This window comes from Corvus moneduloides, chromosome 11 (assembly GCF_009650955.1).
Source record: "Corvus moneduloides isolate bCorMon1 chromosome 11, bCorMon1.pri, whole genome shotgun sequence".
Taxonomy (NCBI): domain Eukaryota; kingdom Metazoa; phylum Chordata; class Aves; order Passeriformes; family Corvidae; genus Corvus; species Corvus moneduloides.
Window position 1 is genome coordinate 20,104,784 of NC_045486.1, and position 19,469 is coordinate 20,124,252.

The 19,469-nt window shown below is 44.0% G+C and overlaps 1 protein-coding gene across 3 annotated transcripts in view; it reads right to left on the bottom strand.

The window, feature by feature from the left end:
* Positions 1-19,469, bottom strand: part of EFCC1 (EF-hand and coiled-coil domain containing 1) — a 41,825-nt gene that overhangs the window by 5,200 nt on the left and 17,156 nt on the right. Inside the window, exons 3-7 of one of the 3 annotated variants that reach the window (XM_032120856.1) lie at positions 6,920-7,056; positions 5,494-5,629; positions 5,043-5,208; positions 2,395-2,553; positions 887-956 (exon numbers count right to left, since the gene is read on the bottom strand). In XM_032120856.1, coding sequence (XP_031976747.1) covers positions 887-956; positions 2,395-2,553; positions 5,043-5,208; positions 5,494-5,629; positions 6,920-7,056 — 668 coding nt within the window. Of the gene's footprint in view, positions 1-886; positions 957-2,394; positions 2,554-5,035; positions 5,209-5,493; positions 5,630-6,919; positions 7,057-19,469 lie in introns of all 3 variants that reach the window. The other 2 variants (XM_032120854.1, XM_032120855.1) reach the window with 2 other exon arrangements.

A 19,469-nucleotide genomic window follows, 5' to 3' on the forward strand; every position in this document is an offset into this window, starting at 1 on the left:
TCCTGGAGCCTACAAAGGTCTGTCCTTGCCCTCTTTTCTCTGCTCCCTCTGCAGCTGAAGAGCAGAGCTTGGCTCTGGGCTGCCTGTGCCCTGGATTGCTGGGCACAAGGAAAAACAGGCTTTGAAACTGCAAACCCCAGAAGGGTTCCATGCTACTCTCCCTGAATCCCTGTAAATAATCTCCAAAACCGAGCCCCCAGGCCACATCTGGTCTTTTCTAATCTTGTCTTTGACTACTGCCTGCCTGTTAAAAGCACCTCCAAGCTATGTTCCTGGGACAGGGTGTTCATTTCTTGGAGGTAAGTACAAATGTTCTGCTAATAGAACAAAGTAATCAAACCAAAGCCCTGGGGCTGTGATCCCTGCACGGCTCCTGCAAAGGCAGCTCCAGACCATTGTAAGGGACAGGAGTCTGCAGGTTTAGTTTTCACACAAGGAACATGAAATGCTGTCATTAGAGGAGTGCAGGTTTGATGTGCTTTCTGTACAGAACTGTTCTGGTGTGTAAATCTTGTGTTGCAGCAGAGGAACACAACACACTGGGGGAGCAAAGCTGAGAAATAGCTGCATTACACACTCGGCCATTTTTCCACTTCCTCGTATCCATGAAACTCTACAAACATTTGTAGGACACTGAATTACCCCCAAAGGCCACATTTTAATTAAAATTTGGCTAAAAAAGCACCCTAGATGTGGTTTTGGTGTGTCACAGACTAGAAAGCATCACTTTCTATAGGTAATCTTCTTGCAAACTACTTCCTTCTCCCTAACCTGTACCCCAGGATTTGAAATATCCTTTTCCTACCCATCTGTGTATTATCCAGTGTCTTCCCCAAAAGGACACTTTTCCTGCTTGTTGGTCTTTACACATGATATATTTTCTTACCAGGTTGGGGGTCACGGCAGGATTCCAAAGTGCTCAGCAGGATTTTCCCCAGGGCTCGCTTTGATATGTTCTTTAAAAAACAAAACAACATGATGGCACAAACATGTCCTTCACCAGTTCAAAGACATGCAACAGAACCTGTGTGCAGGGTATTTACATTTGAAAGCTGAACCAAAATGGCACTGAATCCTGATTAACCCAAGACTCGATATTTGCTTTATTCTCAAGCATTTTATCTTAGACCTTGCTCAAACAGCAGTTTATAGAGGGTTGTAATTCCTTAATTTGGCTGTGGAAAATACAGAATTTTGCAGAGCGTGTGCCCAAACAACTGTAGGTGGCAAGGAGGGTAAGCAGAGCAAAAGCTTTTTGAGTCCTCTGCCAGGTCTGTGGGGAAGGTGAACTGGACCTGGGGGTATTTTAGAAAGGATCTTCTCAGACCCAGCTGAAGGACAGTGCAAATGTCCTGTGGCAGAGCCACTGCTGGATCTGGAGATGTAATAAACATTAGCCAAAGTGAGAGCCCTGTAAAAACTACTCAGGCTTTGGATGGGCTCTCTCAGTGGTGGTTTTACATAAAGAATCTGGTGGGACATTACATAATGAGCCTGGAAAAGCAAACTCTCCTAATTTGCTGTCAAGACACTGGTGTGCTTTCTGGGAGATGGTCTTGCAATCAGTTTAATTAGCACTTAGAGAGCCTGTATCTGCAGGGACAGGTTGTTCTTGCTAAAACTTCAAGAAGTGGAAATGGAAGGAAGCAGTTCTGGGAGGAAGATGCTGTTCCCTCCAGGCAGAGCTGGCCTTGCTCCCTGACTCTGGACCTCTTCCACCTGCTTGGCTGCCCCAGTGGGGACTGGGCAGAGTGGGAAGCAGTTTGAGGATTTCACATGGCCTCAGCAGCACAGTGTGAGGTTTTATTGGTCCTGACAGGATGTGTATGTGCCTTTGGACAGACACTGCTTGGTGGGAGGTTCTGTTGCAAATGAGGTGCCTGGGATATTTCAGACATGAAGGTGAATATGCTGGAGAAGTGACACCTAAACCCATCAGTTCTGATGGATAAGGTTCCTTTTGTCTCAGGTATATCCCACCAGGGATTTAGGGGATTCTTGCTAAAGTCTCCTGGGAGTTTTATCCCTTTGATGCTGACTCAGAGTTACATTAGGATGCAGTTAAACAAAGGTCCTGTTCTAGAAGGCAAAATACATATTCTGGGGTCTTCCTGATTACTCACTTCTTTGTTTTCTTCATTTTCCCTAAATTTTGGGTTAGAGGGTAATGAGCTTGAAGATTCAGCTCCAAGGAGATCTCTAGGCTTTTAGAAAGCCAGTCAAAGGAGTCTAAAAGCTTTCTGCAACCACCAGGCAGTTCCCAGGGCAAACACATGTAAAAGTCTGTCCTGGTGTAAAGGATTTTGTACTTAAGAAGGGATTAATATAATTTTTAGTTTGGAAAGGACACTACAAAACCCACTTTTCAGTCCCAGGACTGCTTTCTCACCATACCAAGTCTCGGAGCTGTTGAAGAAGCTGCAGAACATCCATGAGCTTCTCCTCCACCAGGGACAGCCGAACCCTCTCCGTCTCCAACATCTGCAGCTCCATCTTCAGCAGTTCCGTCTCCTCCACCTTCTGCTGCAGCTCCCCAAGCAAGGGGCCTTTCATCTGCACAAAACACAGCAAATTAAAGGCACTGGACCTTTCCCTTTCTTGCCCAAAAGCTGAGTTTTCCCCCTTTTGTGGTAAATGGGGGTCACTCCTGAAGATTCTCCTGAAGGGAAGTATATTTCTTTAATGTGCTGCATAAAGTGAAATATCAGGAGTTGTTAGGAAATCTGTGCTTTGCTCTCGTGCACAATGGGAGTTCGTTCCTCGCTGGATGCAGGCAGGTCAGTCAGGAATTTGAAATATTAAATTTATTATATATTTTTTATTTAAATACTACCATTGCTATTTCAGCTTTCTCCCCTCTTGCACTCCTGTTGCCCTCTATAAAGCATAACTAATTTGTGTGCCCTCACCACAGTCATATCTTTGTCTTGCAGCTCCTCCACAGCTATCACCTGTGCATTCAGTGAGAAAAGAGGATGTGTCTGTCCCTGCTGCACTGGACAGCAGGTGAGGAACTTGCAGGGGATGCCCTCTCCACTGTTTCTCCTTGCTTTTCTCCAGATATTGGGATGAACTTCTCACTTGACCCTGTATGGCAGTTCATAAACTAATTGCCTTTCTAATTAAGCTGGCAGCTTGCATGCAAGCTCGTATAGAAAATAATTGGGATTTCTTTGCAACGCTACACTCGCAGCATAATGCTTTGTTTTTAGACTTCACTCATGCTCTCCTCCTCTATTATCCCCAGGTCACCACCCTGTCTTCAGGAGAAGCTATTTTTAAGTGTTTGGTTGTTGGAAAGCAGAACTTTCTAGCCATGACAAATCTCAGAACTCTGTCATCCCCTGGTTTTACAAGCCTCATGCTGAAGCAATTATCAGTGTTTGAGAGTGCTGCCCTTCACTTGCCTGCTGAGCCTGTTGCTTGTTAGCCTTGTTGTTATTGTCTCATTTTCCACACCGAGCAGGTACAAACAGAAGCATCTAGAGCAATGTATAAGGTACTTCTGTCAGGTTCAGAGAAAGTGGTGGTGGTTCCTTTATTAAGCCAATATATTTATTTGCAAGGTGCTTGAGACAGAGCATTCCTCAGTCTTCCTATTTGCTTTCTGTTGATTACAAGAGTCACCTTTTTGACAGGAATTTCTTATTACTTGTCTGCTGTGTAGCAGCAAACTCCTCCCCTCTGACTGCTGGGTAATATAAAAGGGCTTAAGAATAAATTTCCTAACAGGCTCAAAATTATTCATCCTACAGATATTTAATTCATGTCACAGTGAGCTGGAACTTTGTCTTCTTCACCTCCCTGCTTGCCTCTAAATCAAGAGCAGCAGATTCCATTTTTCTTCTGGAATTTTGTACTCATCTGTTAATAAAGCTGCTCTTCCAGACAAGCTGCACAGAACTAATATCCATCAGCAGAGATTAAAAAAAGAGGGCAGTATGATGCTGCAGAAGAAGATGAGCACCTCACAATGGGAAAAAAGGAGAAGAAAACTGGCACTACCTGCAGGTAGTTTTCTTCTGTGGACTGATGTTAATCAGTAGAGAAGGAACCCTTGTGTCTCTCTACAGAACATTGCAAGGATAAATGGTCATTGAATTACATTGTGTAAGGCAGAAGCAGGATTTTATTCTGGTTTTAGTTTTTTTCCCTAACAAGTAAACTCTTTCATTTAATTTAGTCAAGGGAGAAAAGTATATGAAATACTGCTGAAACACAAGGGATGGCAACACATAAAGAAGTTGAATACTTTACCCTTACTTTAAATATTTCACTGATTCATAGAATCCTTCCAGAACTACTGAAAGCTTCCTGCTTTGTTTAAAGATGGGGTATAAAATACTGAACAAGCTTGGGAGAAAGCAGACCAGAGCAATGCACTATTTTTATGTCATAGAAAGATTGCTGGCACTTCAATCTGTGCCCATCAGTGGCTGAAGTCTGCAGTATTTAAATAGTGAGGTCCCACAGGACTGCTGGGATACAGCACTGGGCCTTTAAATAATGTGGTTATGACCTCTGCTCAAGGGGAGCTGGACATGCTGCTAACCTGAGAACTGATTTTAGTAATATTTTATGATATTATTGATATACTTTATTATATTATATTGATATATTATATTGATGATATAAATATATCAGTGTAAGCCCAAGAAAAAGACACAGTAAATGGGATAATTTACTCCAAAACAGGGAGTCTCAGTCAGCCTGAGGGATTTATTGAAAAGTTACTGTGCTCCCAGAGGTGCTTAGGATGTCGGGAGTATTTCATCCATAGCTGAGGAACCTCAGTGAGTCAAGGACAGCGTTTGAAGGGCCTGGGGTACATCTCATCCTCCAAAGGCAGATTTGGGTAGGAACCAGAGTAGAAATGCAGGTGTTAGAGGAAAGCACCAGGTGTTTGAGCTGACAAGCTACAGCACAATGGGAGACATCAGCAACAGAGAGCAGAATGGCCAGAAGGAAATAGAAATACATGTAGATGCAGCTCCCTAAAGATGCATAAAGAACTCTTCCACGCTCTGCTTGGCACCTGTTACCTCTTCCATATTTGTTTCCAGTTTTTTCTCTGGGTGCCCCTGGAGCTCCAGCTGCTCTGTGAGGGGGGAGGTTTTCCCCGTGGGCTCCGCAGGGGCCATCCCAGAGCCCTCAGGGGTGGTGGCCTCCAGGTAAGACAGCAGCTTTCTCCACGTCTTTTCATCACACCTACACATATCATCAAAAGGGAAGAGTTAGTGAACCCTCATGGTGAAGGTCTGTGTTTGTAAAAGCCAGTTTTCCTGCAGAACTCCTGGCAGCACGGATCACAAATGAGTGATCATCACAAATTAGCTGATGCTAATTAGGGCTTGGTGGGAATATCCAGCAGGCTGTTCCCCACACGCCACAAAGGATAGGCAAAAGGCTTCTGACTGCAGCCACAGGACCTTCACGTCATGAAATTACCTTTGTAAGGGGCTCAAACAGCAGTAATTAGTGAATTAAACTTACCCACTGCCACAGCAAGGGAGCTTGGCCAGGATCTTCTTCACGTGGTCCAGCTGGGGAGCCCGGTCACCTGCCCACTTCTCCTCCTCCTCGTCAGAGGCAGCCTGGCCCTCCACGGAGCGGAAGAGCTGATCCTCTGCTGGGAAACAGGGACCCCTCAGCAGCACCCCCAGAACCCCCAGTTAAACCCTGAGCCAGAAAGAAGTGAGAGCTTCAACCCCCAGAGAAACACCAGGCAAGGTCCCCCAGCATCCTTGGGAAGGGGCTGAGGCAGCTGCAGCAAAGATCCTTATTTTAAGAGTCTTGAATCTTTTGGTGCTTTCTTGTGGGTAACTTGGAGCTGTTTTACCTCAACTCCCTTCCTTGAGTTGCTCTAAGGCAAGGATAAGTGTGAAGGATCAGCTGTTGGGGGGGGCAGTTACTGTTCAAGTACACAATTTTTTTACTCGTTCATCTCTCTGAGTGAGTTTTTCTGCCTAACTAATCCTATTTTACTTGATGGAACATTTCCCCCCGTTTTAAAATCTATAACCCCACCAGCTATTTGCATGAAAAGTTTATATATATGTTTATATATATAAACATTATATATAAAGTGAAAGTTTATATATACTAAAAAGCTGTTTGTACTTGAAGTACAGGTAGTGTAATTTCATGTGGAAACTCTCCTTTGAGCTGGCCAAGTGTGTGATTTGATAAAAACATTTGTAAAAGCAGGTTTACTTTCTAAGTCTAACCAGATGAAGAACATGCAACAGTGTTAACTATATTTACCTGTCACTATTTTTAACATTCCCAAGCAGCTGCTTGCCACCCACCTAAATCCCCACACCTAAAATCCAATTTTTTCTCACTACAAACAGCTCTCCAGTCTGCAGTAAAGGTGCCTTATAACTCAGAGTTATTGTCAGATAAGTGCTTTTGTCATCTTTGAACTGGATGTGCCCAAAATAATAAATCACTGCAGGGAAGCCAAAGTGTGCAAGGTTATGGCAGTTGTTGATGCTACACGTGCTAAACAGTTTGGGCCTGTCCAGAGTCACTGGAGCAGCCAGGAGGTTTCCAAGGAGTGTGGCTGTACAGAATGTTAACTGCAAATTGTTTCCTCGGAAATTATTTCTGCATTTCCATTTACAGAGAAATGAAATCTTTATGCTTTTTAAGCCAGGAAAAAAGTTTTGGTGGCATGACTCATGTGGAAAAAAGCAGTTTTAAATCATAGCTCTGAGCGATAAGTTCAGTCTTTTATTAAACATAAAATTATGCAGGAAGTGAGGAGTGGAAATCTGGGACACAAGGTTTTATGTAGGTCTAGGATTTCAAGACTCATTAGGCCTGGTTTGTGGTGTGGTGGTTTAATGTCTCTGTTAGTTTGGCTGCTGCTGGTCCTACAGATGAGTGAGGCAAGGCAGGGTTTGGGGCTGGGTACCGTGGTCGGCGATGCCGGTGGGCGAGCGCTGGTCCCGCGGTGCCACGGACGCGCTGCGTGTGCCCCCCGGCACGGCTGCTCCCTCCTGCTGCTCCACGCTGCCCCGGCACGGAACCTGGGGTCGCTCCCTTTCCGACCTGGGAAAGAGGCCAAAGCAAAGCTGACTTGCAGGAAGTTTGGCACACGGAGATGTGCCCGGCACGGCACACAAACAGCTTGGGAGGGATGCAGCTGGTGGGACTTGCTGAAGAACGGGGCCATCGACCCCAAGGGCTGCCTGAGGGGGCTTCCCCAGCAACCAAAGGAAGGTGGATTTCAGCTGTCCTTTGGATAAGAAGAGCTCAGCAGTACCTGTAACTTTTAGGTCAGCTCAAAGACCTCTAGAAACTGTATATGGGATAGTCTACTCTGGCCACAGGTAGCTGCACCCAGCGCCTGGGGCTCAGAAATGACAGGGAGCTTGATCCATGTCTAGTGAGTAGTGGGATGAAGCAGAGCTGAGCAGTCAAAAAGGATGATCCAGAAATGGTGGCACACCTGGAAACCAGGGACTTGCAGGTGAGAAGCATCTCAGAATGGGTGTCAGCACTGCTGACAGCCTCATTTGGAACTGTCTCTGTCTGAGGTCAGTGAGAGGATGTCACATCCATGTGTTTTAAAGGAATGGCTTTCGAGGGACGGGACACAGATCAAATAATGCAACTGAGGAATTGGACTCCTCAAAGGTGCCAACAAAATATATTTTGAAAACAGTAATTTAATTGTGAAGGACAATGGTGGTGCTGACTGAGGAATTTGTAATTACCCAAGTGGACAGCACTGGGGGAGTGCCTTCAGAGAAAGGGAGTAGCACGTGCTAGGGGAAAACCTCACAATGTATTTGTGTAGTTGAGTTGAAAATGTTCTACCCAACCATGTAAGACAGTACAAACCACTGAGTGTATTGGAATCTCTTACTGCAGACGAAATAAAATCTAACAAACCTCATAACGTAATTTCTTTTCTAATAATTCAATAAAAGATTGATTTTGGTAAGAAGAATGGAATGTGAAACAACAGGCATGATGAGTCCATTGGAGCTGCTGGTGTCTTTTGATTGGAGTATTTGTTTTGATTCAGTTTTGCTCCTACCTAGGGATGTACTAAAAGGCAGTATTGCTATTTTAGAGGAATTAAAATGGAATTATACTATCTAGCTGACAGAGAAAATTAATTCTGTGACTCCTGTTTACATGTAAAATAGTAAAAAAGGTCTATGGAATTGAAAGGTGTCACATGATACTGAACTTATTTTAAGAATCTTGGGTTTTTTCACACAACATACATAATATGCAAATTATTTTCATAAAGTGTTACTGAAATGAGAACTATAAAGGATTTTAAAAGACTCCTAGTAAGAAACTCATAGGAGCTGTTGTGTTGCTCACAAAGAATCCACACGAAGAAGAAAACAAACCACATTCAAGACTTTTATAGTAAATTAAGTTCCCTCCAAATTCTCCCATAGATTAGTTTTGGTCTGGTGAATATTGAATATTTCCTTTATTTAACACATTAAATAGCAAAAATTGAGAGCTAAAGCACTTAGCAGACGGGTCCTGCTGACACAAGTTGTGTAACGTGACCTTGCTGTCCAAACCTTGTCAGTGCTTCCTGCCTGTAAATCCAGCTGCAGCTGGAAGGGGACTTTGGCTGCAGGGCAGAGCAGCTGAGGCCACTCTGGACACCAGAACTGCAGAGCCTTTTGTTTAACACAGCTGCTCCCAGCTCCTGAGGAGCCACACCAGAGGTAGTTCCCTTATTGCATGCAAAAGTCGAGGAGTAAACAAGATCATGAATTTAACAGCAATGAAAGGCGCTGTTGGAAAACATCTGTAGGGAAGAAGCTGAGCTGAACCTCGCTGAGAAGCCAGCACTTACTTCAGCCCCTCGAGTAGGGCTGGCTGCATTAAAAACAAATGACTTATTCCACGCACAATTCGTGGCATTATTTAGCTTAGCAACAACTGGATTTCCTGTAAAGTCCAGGGAAGTAGCAGTCCCCAGAAAGGAGCCTGGACAGCCATCAGTGCTGGAAGAAATAATCACAGAGTAGTGCACAAATCAAATGCACTGCTAAGCCTGGACATCCAGAGCAGGGGCTCTGGGAAGTGTCACAGAGCTGCAGAGGTCAGGACAGCTACTGGGGATATTCCTTTCACAGGGATATTGCATTTTACTTCCCTGCAATGTGCTGATTTTCTGCTACTCATTAGGAATCTTTTAGAATTTCTTGAGCACTGTAGCTGGTGTGTGAGCAGATTGTTCTTCTGGTCTGAGCTGCAGTATAATTTAGATTGTTTGCGTTTCAGATCCTAGAGTTAGTTCACATAACACAGAGATGCTGACAGTGAATATTTATTGCAGTAGGGGAGTTGGTTAAGATTTTAACCTATAAAACATGGAGAGTGTTCAAGTATCATGAAAATCTTTTCCAGCAGGTGTGAGTTAAGGGGATTTGAGGAAGAGCTGGCAGCAGGAATCCTCACTGATTCTCAAACACAGGTTTAATTCTTTCCTCATTGGTATTCATACAGCATCAAATGGGTCTCCATAAACGAGAAGAAGAGTGAATAAACAGCACATTTGTTTGGGGCAAAGATCAGAGGGGGAAGCGGTGCTGGAGGTGCCTGGGAAGGTTTGTGTAGAGAGAGCGTGGCAAGGCTTCCATGGAGACAGGGAAAGAGCCCCCATTCATCCCAGAGCCTTTGTCCCCAGCATAATGGGCAGCCCCAGCGCAGGAACACTGAACAGGGGAGAGTTTGCAAAGTACTGGACCTTAAAGTAATGTCCATGACTAATTGGCTTTTAATTGGCTCTGCTGTATTGTTATGGAAACATCGAGCTGCACGAAAACCCACCTGCTTATGGTGCTGAGCAGATCTGGGACTGAAGTAATTCCTGACTGATTAGAAAAGAACTCTGAGGAATTATTAACTTTGAATTCACAGACCTTTAACTCAGCTCTTTTAGAAACTTACTCGGAGCAGATCAAACAGCTGTGTGTGTACATTGCCCTGAGTGCAGTTAGAGCTGTATTTTATTTTCAAAGTGTAGGACTTGTGGTTTTTAACCAAAATGAGGTGTGACTTTTATTTTTGTACTGTGTTACCTAAACTGTCAGAGTTCAGGGAATTCAGAGTGGTTTCAGATTTGCTTATCCCCTGCAGGAGTTAGAGACTTTAGGTGTGCACATTTTTGAATTATTTATGACTTTTCATTTACTGTAGAGATTAAGTATGTTTTCACACTGGAGCTGAGTGTCTATGTGGGTTTTCTGAATACATCTGTCTCTGGCTGGTGCTGTGAGCTCCTCTCCAACAGAAATCCTATGAATGAACTTTCTGTGATCAATCCAGATGCTTAATCTCATCTTTTAAACAGCTTGCTCTGTCAGGCATTAAAGATAAGTGTTTAAAAGCATGAATTTTTAGTGGCTGTAATAAAGATCACCAAATAGCCTGCTTTATATGGATAGTTATAAAGTATAGTTATAACTACAACTATCGTGGTTACAGTTCTGGGAGTTTTCCTGTTGCTGGCTGATGATTCTCATTTTCTTGCCAAAATCACCATCTTCTGGAAAAAAATCCTTTAAGTGATGGCCATGTGTGCTCTTGCAAACCCTTCCATCTCCCTGCCTGTTGGATACAAGCAGGCAAATGCTGGAATGGTGCAGAACTGTGCCTTGCTGCTCTTCTGTGGTGACTTCAAGCGCTTTGGAGACAGCACAAACCTGGCTGCTAGACCCCCAAAGTGCTGAGCAGCACTGTCAGGGACAGGCGAGGGACCAGAGGGGCTTTATTCAGTATTGTCCTGACCCCCTGACCGACTGCTGGTTAAATAAGAGCGCATCCCTGCCAATCCTGTCAGCCCAGAGAGCAAACACCCCTTTGGCAGCCCTGCTGATGCTTCTGTGAGAATAAATTCTCACTCAAGACCATGCTTATGCTGAGAAAGGTTGGGCCAGGTGCTCCTTGATGTCCCTTTTACCCTGGTATTCTGTGATTTCCAGTCAGGGGGACAGTCCCGTTGGTGAAAAACCTCTCTCGGGAGATTTTTGGAGATCTGCTTTTGGTGCAGTCCATAAGGAATCGCAACAGAGGCATGTGGAAGCAAACACAGCCACACCCCCACACGCCCATGCCAGAATTGCCTGGATACAGCCTGTTTGTCCTTCCTGCTTTTCAAACTCAGATTTTTAGGATCCTGTCTCTCCTGGTGTCGTGACTTGGATTTTACAGAAAGATGCTTGAAAGCCCACAATCAACAACTAATAACTAAAATACTGTGGCGTTCTGAGCACTGATAGCTCTGACCAGGGCACTTGACATAAAGCATGGAAGCCAGAGAAAGCAGAGCTGTGCTCCTGGGGATCATTTCCTCAGCCACTGCTTGTGTAACAACCCTCACCCCTCGTGTGTTCCTTCACGTAGCCGTGTGCTGTTTAATCCCCAGGAATCCTTCCCTTATCTCCCGTGTACTGCAGTGTATGCCAGTAAAAATCAAATGCCCTGGGAGCCTTTTAACGTCCAGAAGTGTTCTTCCTAACAGAGTCAGGGTGTACTTAACAGCTGGGTGAAGATCCTACTGAAATCCACTCTGAAAGCTTAAAAGATGTGCCAAAGCTCTGTTTGATGTCTGCAACACTGCAGCTATCCCTGAGTGTGCTACAGACTCTGAAAGGACCTACTCACTGGCATGTTAATTCCTTCGGGATTTATTTCAGTGCCTCACAGATTTAGAGCCTCGTGGATCTGGACTGACAGAAGAGAAAGATGGCTCAGCAAACAGTGTGCCTTCAGCTGGCTGTGAGTTACTTCTGACCGGGTCTTCCCAAGCATTTGGGAAAATCCAGCAGGGATGTGTGAGGGGAAAGGCTGCAAGCACCAGTTTTGCATCTAAGTTGGGTATTTCTTAGGAGGTGTGCAAGGGCTTTTTGGTGCCTGCAGGTTGCCAGTGCTCCCCCAGGAGAGCTGTGCTGGGGGTGTCGCAGAGCAGAGGAACAGGAGGCGCTGGGACACCTGAGCTGAGGTGCCAGAGCCAGCAGCTGCCTGCTGGGAACGTGGGGAAGGTGCAGCTTCCACCCCTCAGATCCTGTATCAGGAAGCAACAATTACCTCACCCCGTTGTGTTTGGTTTGTAAAAACATCCTCAGAGCTTCAGAGAGTGCTGTTCTCTACCAGAGACTCTGTAATTCTGCGTGCTCCTTCAGTCCAAGCTCCATGCCTGCTGTTTGGATGCCTTTCAAAATAGTTTTAAGTTTCCTGACAGCAGCCTGTCCTTTGCCTTCTTGAAGTATTGTTCTGGTTGGTGACTGTGAAAAGTAACTCCCAAACTCATTCACAGAATTTCTCAGAATACTCTTGAGTTGACAGGAAGTCACAAGGATCAATCTTAAGTGAATGACCCAGAGCTGGATCAAACCCAGAACCTTGGCATTATTAACACCATGCTCTGACCAACCGAGCCCATCTCAGGGCCAATTATTTCCCTTTGCAGATAATTACAAGCCACTTGCCAGTTCCTAGAGACCAGATGATGCTGCCTAGTGATTCTGCACTTATTAGGATCCTACCTGTGCTTTGGCAGTCAATAGAGCAACTTCTATTTTGTCTTTTGTTGGTGATACAAACACCAAACATACAAAGTTGAATAAGAAATGTTACTGGAGGTCAAAAAGCCGGTGACAGGAGTGTGGTGTGACCATACACAGCTGCTCCCTGCGTGCAAGAACTGATTTCTACCACTGTGTTCAGCACTCTGCTCGTCTCCCTTCTCCATGGCTGGACCTCTGCTTGTCTCAGCAGCTCCTCCCATTTCTTTCATGATCCCCAGTCCAAGCAGGTTTGCATTGTATTCATCACCAAATTCATTTAAATTTATCCAAGTTTAAATTTACATAGACCCTTTTCTACTGCAGCAGAACACCTAAGCAGGTGCATAATTTCAGCCAATTATGGCATTTTATTGGCATAACCCCAGTTTAATTCGAGTTTAGCTCCATTGTCTTGGTTGCAATCCTTACCTAAATAAGGTTACACTCCTTAAACACTTTGCTAAGTAAAGATTTCAGTACTACCCTTTTCAAATAGTTCACCCAAGTTCAGGTTATGGCTTACACAAGTTCATTTACAGCTTTACTCAAGATTGTGCTTTACAGGCCATTTTTCAGTTTCTGTAATATGTTTATACTGCATTCATTCCCATGATGATTTAATAGCATAAAATCATGGTTTGTGTGGGGCTTAGGCAAACTTCAGTGCTTCTCTTGGAAGTTCTCCCCTCTCTTCTATCAGGCAGGATCCCCTGGACTCTGCAGCAGGGTGGCCATGAGCAACATCACTGAATGTTTGTAGAAAGTCATCATAAATTAATACAGATTTTTAGCGGAGGAAAAAATGGGTAGGAGTAACATGTTTGTGTCTCTGAAAAAACAGATGCCATGAAGAGAGGTTACTGTCTGAATGTGTGTAACTCCAGGTTTCTGGATGATTTCCAGGAGACCAAATACAGTATTCCAAGGCACTCTAAGCTAAAATGGTTAAGCAACTTGACTGTGGGAATAAGCACACAATAAATTACATTTAAGAAGTGCAGATTGGGCACACATCAGGCCAGCAAAGACAGACTAAAAATGCAATCCTGCTCATATCAGCATTAGCTGGACAGTGTGGCCAATATTAGTGAAATATTGCTCAGATCTTGATGGTTTGTCCATTTTTTAAATGTTTTTGTATTGGAAATGATATGGCTTTTCTAATTTTTAATGAATAATAACCAGTATTTTTAAGCAGTGCGTTAGTCTTCAATCACTTTTAGTCAGCAAAGTTTCTCATAAGCAGCAAGTGTGGGAATACAGCTTGGGAAAATCCCTGAAACTTGAAGTTTTGCCATGCTAACCTTGATGTGCTTCAGTGAACAAGGCCTGGGAGGGAGAGAGAGATGTATTGTTGAAATTGGATACCAAAAGTGCACAACTTCTGGACCCAAGGACATTTTGCAGAAAGCAGAAGATAAAGGAGCTAACAAAGACTCGGGATAGGTGTGTTGGAAGGTCCCTAGCTGGGAAAAAGATAATAAAAAGATGGAAAAATACAGACTAATTAAAATATCGATAAAATAATTCAATAACCAGTAGAGGATAGGATAATAATGGTGACGTAGCAGCATCAGCTGCTGTGTGTGTCAGCACAAGGGACTCGTGACCAAACCCCTTTGACAGCAGAGGGTATCACTGGGATAAAACCAAGATCAGCCATGGTCCCTGTGAGAGGAGCCAAACGTTCCTGAGCAGCGTCATTCACCCAGCACCGAGCCCGTTCTGGAAGGGGTTGCACAGTGACCCCTCCGAGCCACCCAGGGCGAGGTGTGATCCTGGTAATTAGCACAAGGTAAATGAAACCCTGACAGGAGCCCTTGCAAACAACTCCAAGTGGTAATAGGACTTCAGCAGGACAAAGCAGCAGGTAGATTTTATTAAAATAACTCTCATTTCTCCCCCCTTCCCCACACTCACCTCTGCTCTTTTCAGCTGCATTTTAACTGAACAAGCAAGAAAACCCTGATTGAGCAAGTAGGTGCTGCCCTGGAAATTGCATATAGATGATTTAACAGGGGGATGAAAAATTGGAACAAAAGCACCTTCCACCCTTTAACACTGCCCGAGGCTCAGTTTCTCTTTGAAAGGCTTGGCCATGGAGCAGAACTGCAGTACTTGGGGAGGAAATATCACCCAGCTTCTGTCAGAAACCAGAAACAGACACTAAATTATGTCGGATTTTGTTAAATGAGCTTTCTACTTTTGTTTTGCATTTTCTACCTCCACGGTGTAGAATCTTCGTGTCCAAAGCACATCAGAATGACCTTAAAGGTAATTAAGAGATGCAAAACCCAGTTCTGAGAGTGATTCTGTTTCGGCAGCCGTATATTTAAGGGATGACAGAATGCACCAACAGTGGGGGATTAAAAAGGAACTTTCTGTAGGTGAGATCTTTAATCCTACATGGCTCAGTGCTCCTGTTTTACCCCCTGAGCACTGGCTGGGGTTATGTGGCCATCACAGGCTGGGAATCACAGAGCTAATAAATGAGAGAGGTGGACATAGTTGCTAGGAAGATTGCTCATGGGGAAGGTGGGTAAGCAGGATTCCTGTTTTCCCAGTCAATATTATTTTAACAAAAGGCTTTGGCTCTTTGCTTCTCCCTCTATCGCTCTTTTTTTTTTTTTTTTTTTTTTTTTTTTTTTTTTAAAGCCAATGCTTAATTGCAGTTTTTCCCTCATTACTGGAGCCTCTCCATGCAGCATCCCAGCTGTGTGTGAAGGGGTGCAGCTTTTTTGGGGGGACACATCGTGCTCCCCATCACAAACAGCCCCTGCCCTCCCCAGGAGCCCCACAGGGGGCAAAGACCCTTCCTCTGGACACTCTCACAGGTATTTAGAAACAGATACTTCCTCTTGTTTTCAGAGAGCTTCCTCAATAGATTTCCACAGGAAAAGAGGGAAATCTGTATGAAAAACAGGAAGCAGTTCTCAGAAGCTTTCTGTAACCAGCACTAGGAGGAAGACTTAAAATAAGTGTGGTTGTTTGAAGCAGTAGGTGATACCAGTTGTGTCATCTTATGTAAAAACAGTGATTAAATTTAACATCATAGGGCTGCAGGAGAATTAAAAACCTCAGGTGTTCATAAAATATATTTGGTTTTTCATTGTAGTTGACAGTAGGTGACCAATACTGAAACTTATGTAACCAGGTTTTTACACCATATTTTCTATTTTCACTTTACTGCCCTGGGCAACACTTTGGAAAACTTCCCAGCTGTCTCAGTCTTGGATGGGATCCCAAACTTTCTAATGCTGATCCCATTCCTCTTGGCCCCAATATAAGACTTAATCTTTTCCCTTGGCTTTTTGACATTCTATAATACAGTCTCAAATCCTGAGATTTATGCCTTAAAAGGGAAGACAGGTCAAGATAAAACCTGACAAAATCTGACACGCAGAAATATTTGTTAATTAAAACCTTCCAGAGGTTTTGCACTGATCCTTTCTGATCCATCTTCAAACTCCCACAAAGTTCCAAATATTATGGAGTTGTTCTGGATTTTACTGTGGGCACTGAAAAGGGAGGGGGAATTTGTAACTCTCCACCTTAAAAGCAGGTACAGTCACACTAGGAAAATGTTCCAGTTCATATCTGCTGCACTGGGAAGCTTCTTAGGCTGTGGAGTGTTAGGTAGGTGACACAGGCCCATCAAAAGTGGGGATACAGCATCTGGAATGACAATTTTGGGGGAGAAGCTTTTAAATTTGTAAATCCTTCAAACGAAATTTGATGTTACTTTTACTGTCACTTTCTACATTTCATAAAGCCAAACATCAGAAAGAAGAAGATGGATTTGGCCTTTACAGTATGTTGTTTGCACTTGAGAACTTAGGGATAATATATTCTGTGCTTATTTCTATAATACAGAAGATGGTAAAAAATGAAAGCAGAGGATGTGTCTGAGTTCCACTGCTAGGCTTTAGTAATTAGACACATTGTGTTTCCAGAGATATATGAAATAAAAGTTCAAAATCCTCACAATGCAAAAGCATCTGAAACGAAATCTCTTTTATCCACTCTACTCAGCTGGCAATGCTGCTGGTTTGATTTTTAAAGCCATACCAGCAGCAGCCCAGAATTTCATGGAAACACTTCATATTTTACTTTTTGAAGTCTCCATCAGAGCGAGTGCAGAAGGCTTTGGAGATCTGAGCGAGTCCCTTTGAGGTGAGAGCACAAACAGGAGTGATGTGCTGCAGAGTTCTGGGCTCCTTTCAGCTCAGCCCCACAAGAAAGCCTGATGGGTTTGGTTTGCTGCTCCAGCTACAACTGTTGGAAGCATTGGTGTTTGTCAAGAGACTGTTTCATCTGAGACTGAAAAAACAGCAGCAGGGCTTTGGAGTGAATGTAGATATTTCTTGGTTTTGTTTTCTTTAGATACTTTAAACAACTAAATGGGGGGAAAAAATCAATACAGTCTGTGCAAAGTGCAATGTTGTTGCAGTGTTAAGCCTGAGATTTATCAGCAGAGCCCCCTTCTCCCTCCAAACCATCATTTATGGTCCTTTCAAATGCTCCTGATTGTTGTGAGTCCAAGGAATCAGTGCAGTCTTTTGCTGCAGGAATGTTTGCTGCCCTGTGATGTGCCAGGGGTTCAGTAACTGAGTGAGGCCCTAACAGTGCCCTGAGAGAGCATTTTCACACCCTGCAGTGATCAGCCTGGCATGAACAGCTAAAGGTAGCACTTAACATGCTCTGCCTGCCTTTTGGATTGTAAATTCCTCGGAACAGGGCAGGAGTACATTAAACATCATATATCTGGAGGGTCATTAAGAAAAGCTGCTGGCAGTAAACTGAGCCAGCTGTAGGTTTATGTCCTCCAAGGATTAATGACAGCATCCCATGAGCATGCACGAGTCTGCTTTGCATTAGCAAAGGCTCATTGAGCTGCATTGATCCTGCCCAGAACTGAGGGAGTCAGACTAAATACTGCTTACTTTCAGGGCTCTCATCCTACCAGGAACAGAAGGGACCTTAGTTTCAGATGTGAGGGCCACTGTTAATGCTGGTTTGAGAAGTGACGGGCTCCAGATGTGACGAAGGGTCAAAGCCAGCAAAAAAACCCCAACTGCTGCATAAATTTGATTTTCTAGGGGAAGCATTTGTTTAAAATGCCAGATCGTCCCAGATCTCCAGTTAAAACCCAAACACATCATTGGGAACAGAAAGAAAGGATATTCCACGTGCAGATCTGTTTCAGATGACTTTTCAACCACGTCATGCCCCAGTGCCTCAGGCAGCCTCCAGGTGTGAGCAGCAGAGATGACAGAGAGCACCTTGTGATGAGAGTGCTGGCACCTGCTGCAAGAATTGTCCTTCAAACACACAGAGTCATGGGAATTTAGCCCCCTGGTCCATACCAGTGTAGGAGACACAATGTCCAAGTTCCCAATATCCCCTAAACCCACTGTTCACTTCAGCCCCTAGAAAGGCCATGCAGGATCAAAGGTTACCCCAGAGTGTATCAGCGATGTTTGGGATGGTTCCCTGAGTCTGCCCTTCCTCGGTAACCCAGCAGAGCCATCACATCTCAAATTCTGGGGTCTGTTACTTCTGCAAGAACTCTATTTGTTCCCAAAACCAGGCCAGAGAGTCCACAGTACTGGTGCTGCTCTCGTTGACTTCTCGTGTCACTACATTATTGCAGAAGAAAATGTAGAAACATCTCAACATCCACGAGATGCCAGCCTGAAAGATATTTACTGTGCAAGCATTACAAGGGATTCAGTGCCTGCAACTCTCCTCAGGTTTTAGGTTTTGCCTGTTTAGTTTTAAATAATAATTACAGTGATTGTATTGCCTCTGGCAGGTGCATCTTTCATGGAGCCTTTGGGTTTCCTCACTTCCCGGGGCTGACGGAGATGTGAGACCTCCTTGCTCTTCTACTGCCCGAGGGCTGCGGGTGCCAGCAGCACCTGGGGGTGATTGGCACCTCTCCAAACTATCCCTGATGTTCCCCAAGAGATTCTCTATAAAAGCTGCTGAAATCAGAGTAACATCATTTCGAGGCAACACATTTGCCTTCTCTTCTACAAGATGTATAAAACCCAAACCAAACCTTACAATCCTCCAGTGCAGACCCCAGGCTGCCTTCAGACCCATCTCAGCTTGTGCAGGGGGTCATTTCCTGAGCAGTCACTCTGGAATTCACATTTAGGTTGCTTTAATTAAATTCTTTTTCATTCCCTGTGGGTCTGTGCCCACTTGGGAAGTGCTCTAAGGATTGATTTTAGCATCATACATAAAACCTACCAAAAACACACATAAGCCTTAGTGGAGCAGCACGTGCAGTTATGTATTTGTACTTATTTGCCAGCGTAGCATCAGTAACAATGGGAACAAGTTCCTTCAGTTAAAAGCTCAAAACAGCCCACAAAGGAAAATTTCTCCTGTCCCCTGGTGGGGATTAGATCTGCAACTTTGAAATCTGATAGAATGTGGTTTATTTTTAAAAATTGCATTTCCTGAAGAGGAAAACTACGATGCCAAGTTTACAAACCTGATGAGTTCTTCTTGTAGAATAGAATAGTTTGGTTTGAAGGGACAGACAGCCATCAACTAGTCCAAGTGTAACTCTTCTAAATCAGTGTTTGCTTTTTAAGTTGTCTGTATTTGATATTCATGATGGAGTTCTCCAGACTTCATAGCACACAGCCTTCCCCAAGACATGCACTGATGTGAAGAGATTTTAAATGAGATTTTTCTGAATAACCTAACCAGATAATTTCATCATGCTCCTTTATCATACAGACATTTATCTAGGACTAAAATATTCAGGATACAGCCTGTGTTTTGTATCTTTGGTTCCGGCAAGGACAGTGTAACCTCTGTAAAAATAGATTTCTGAAATCACAAACTTGAATGTCAGGTTCAAAATATTCCCAAGTCGCCGGCCAGGGTTGGACA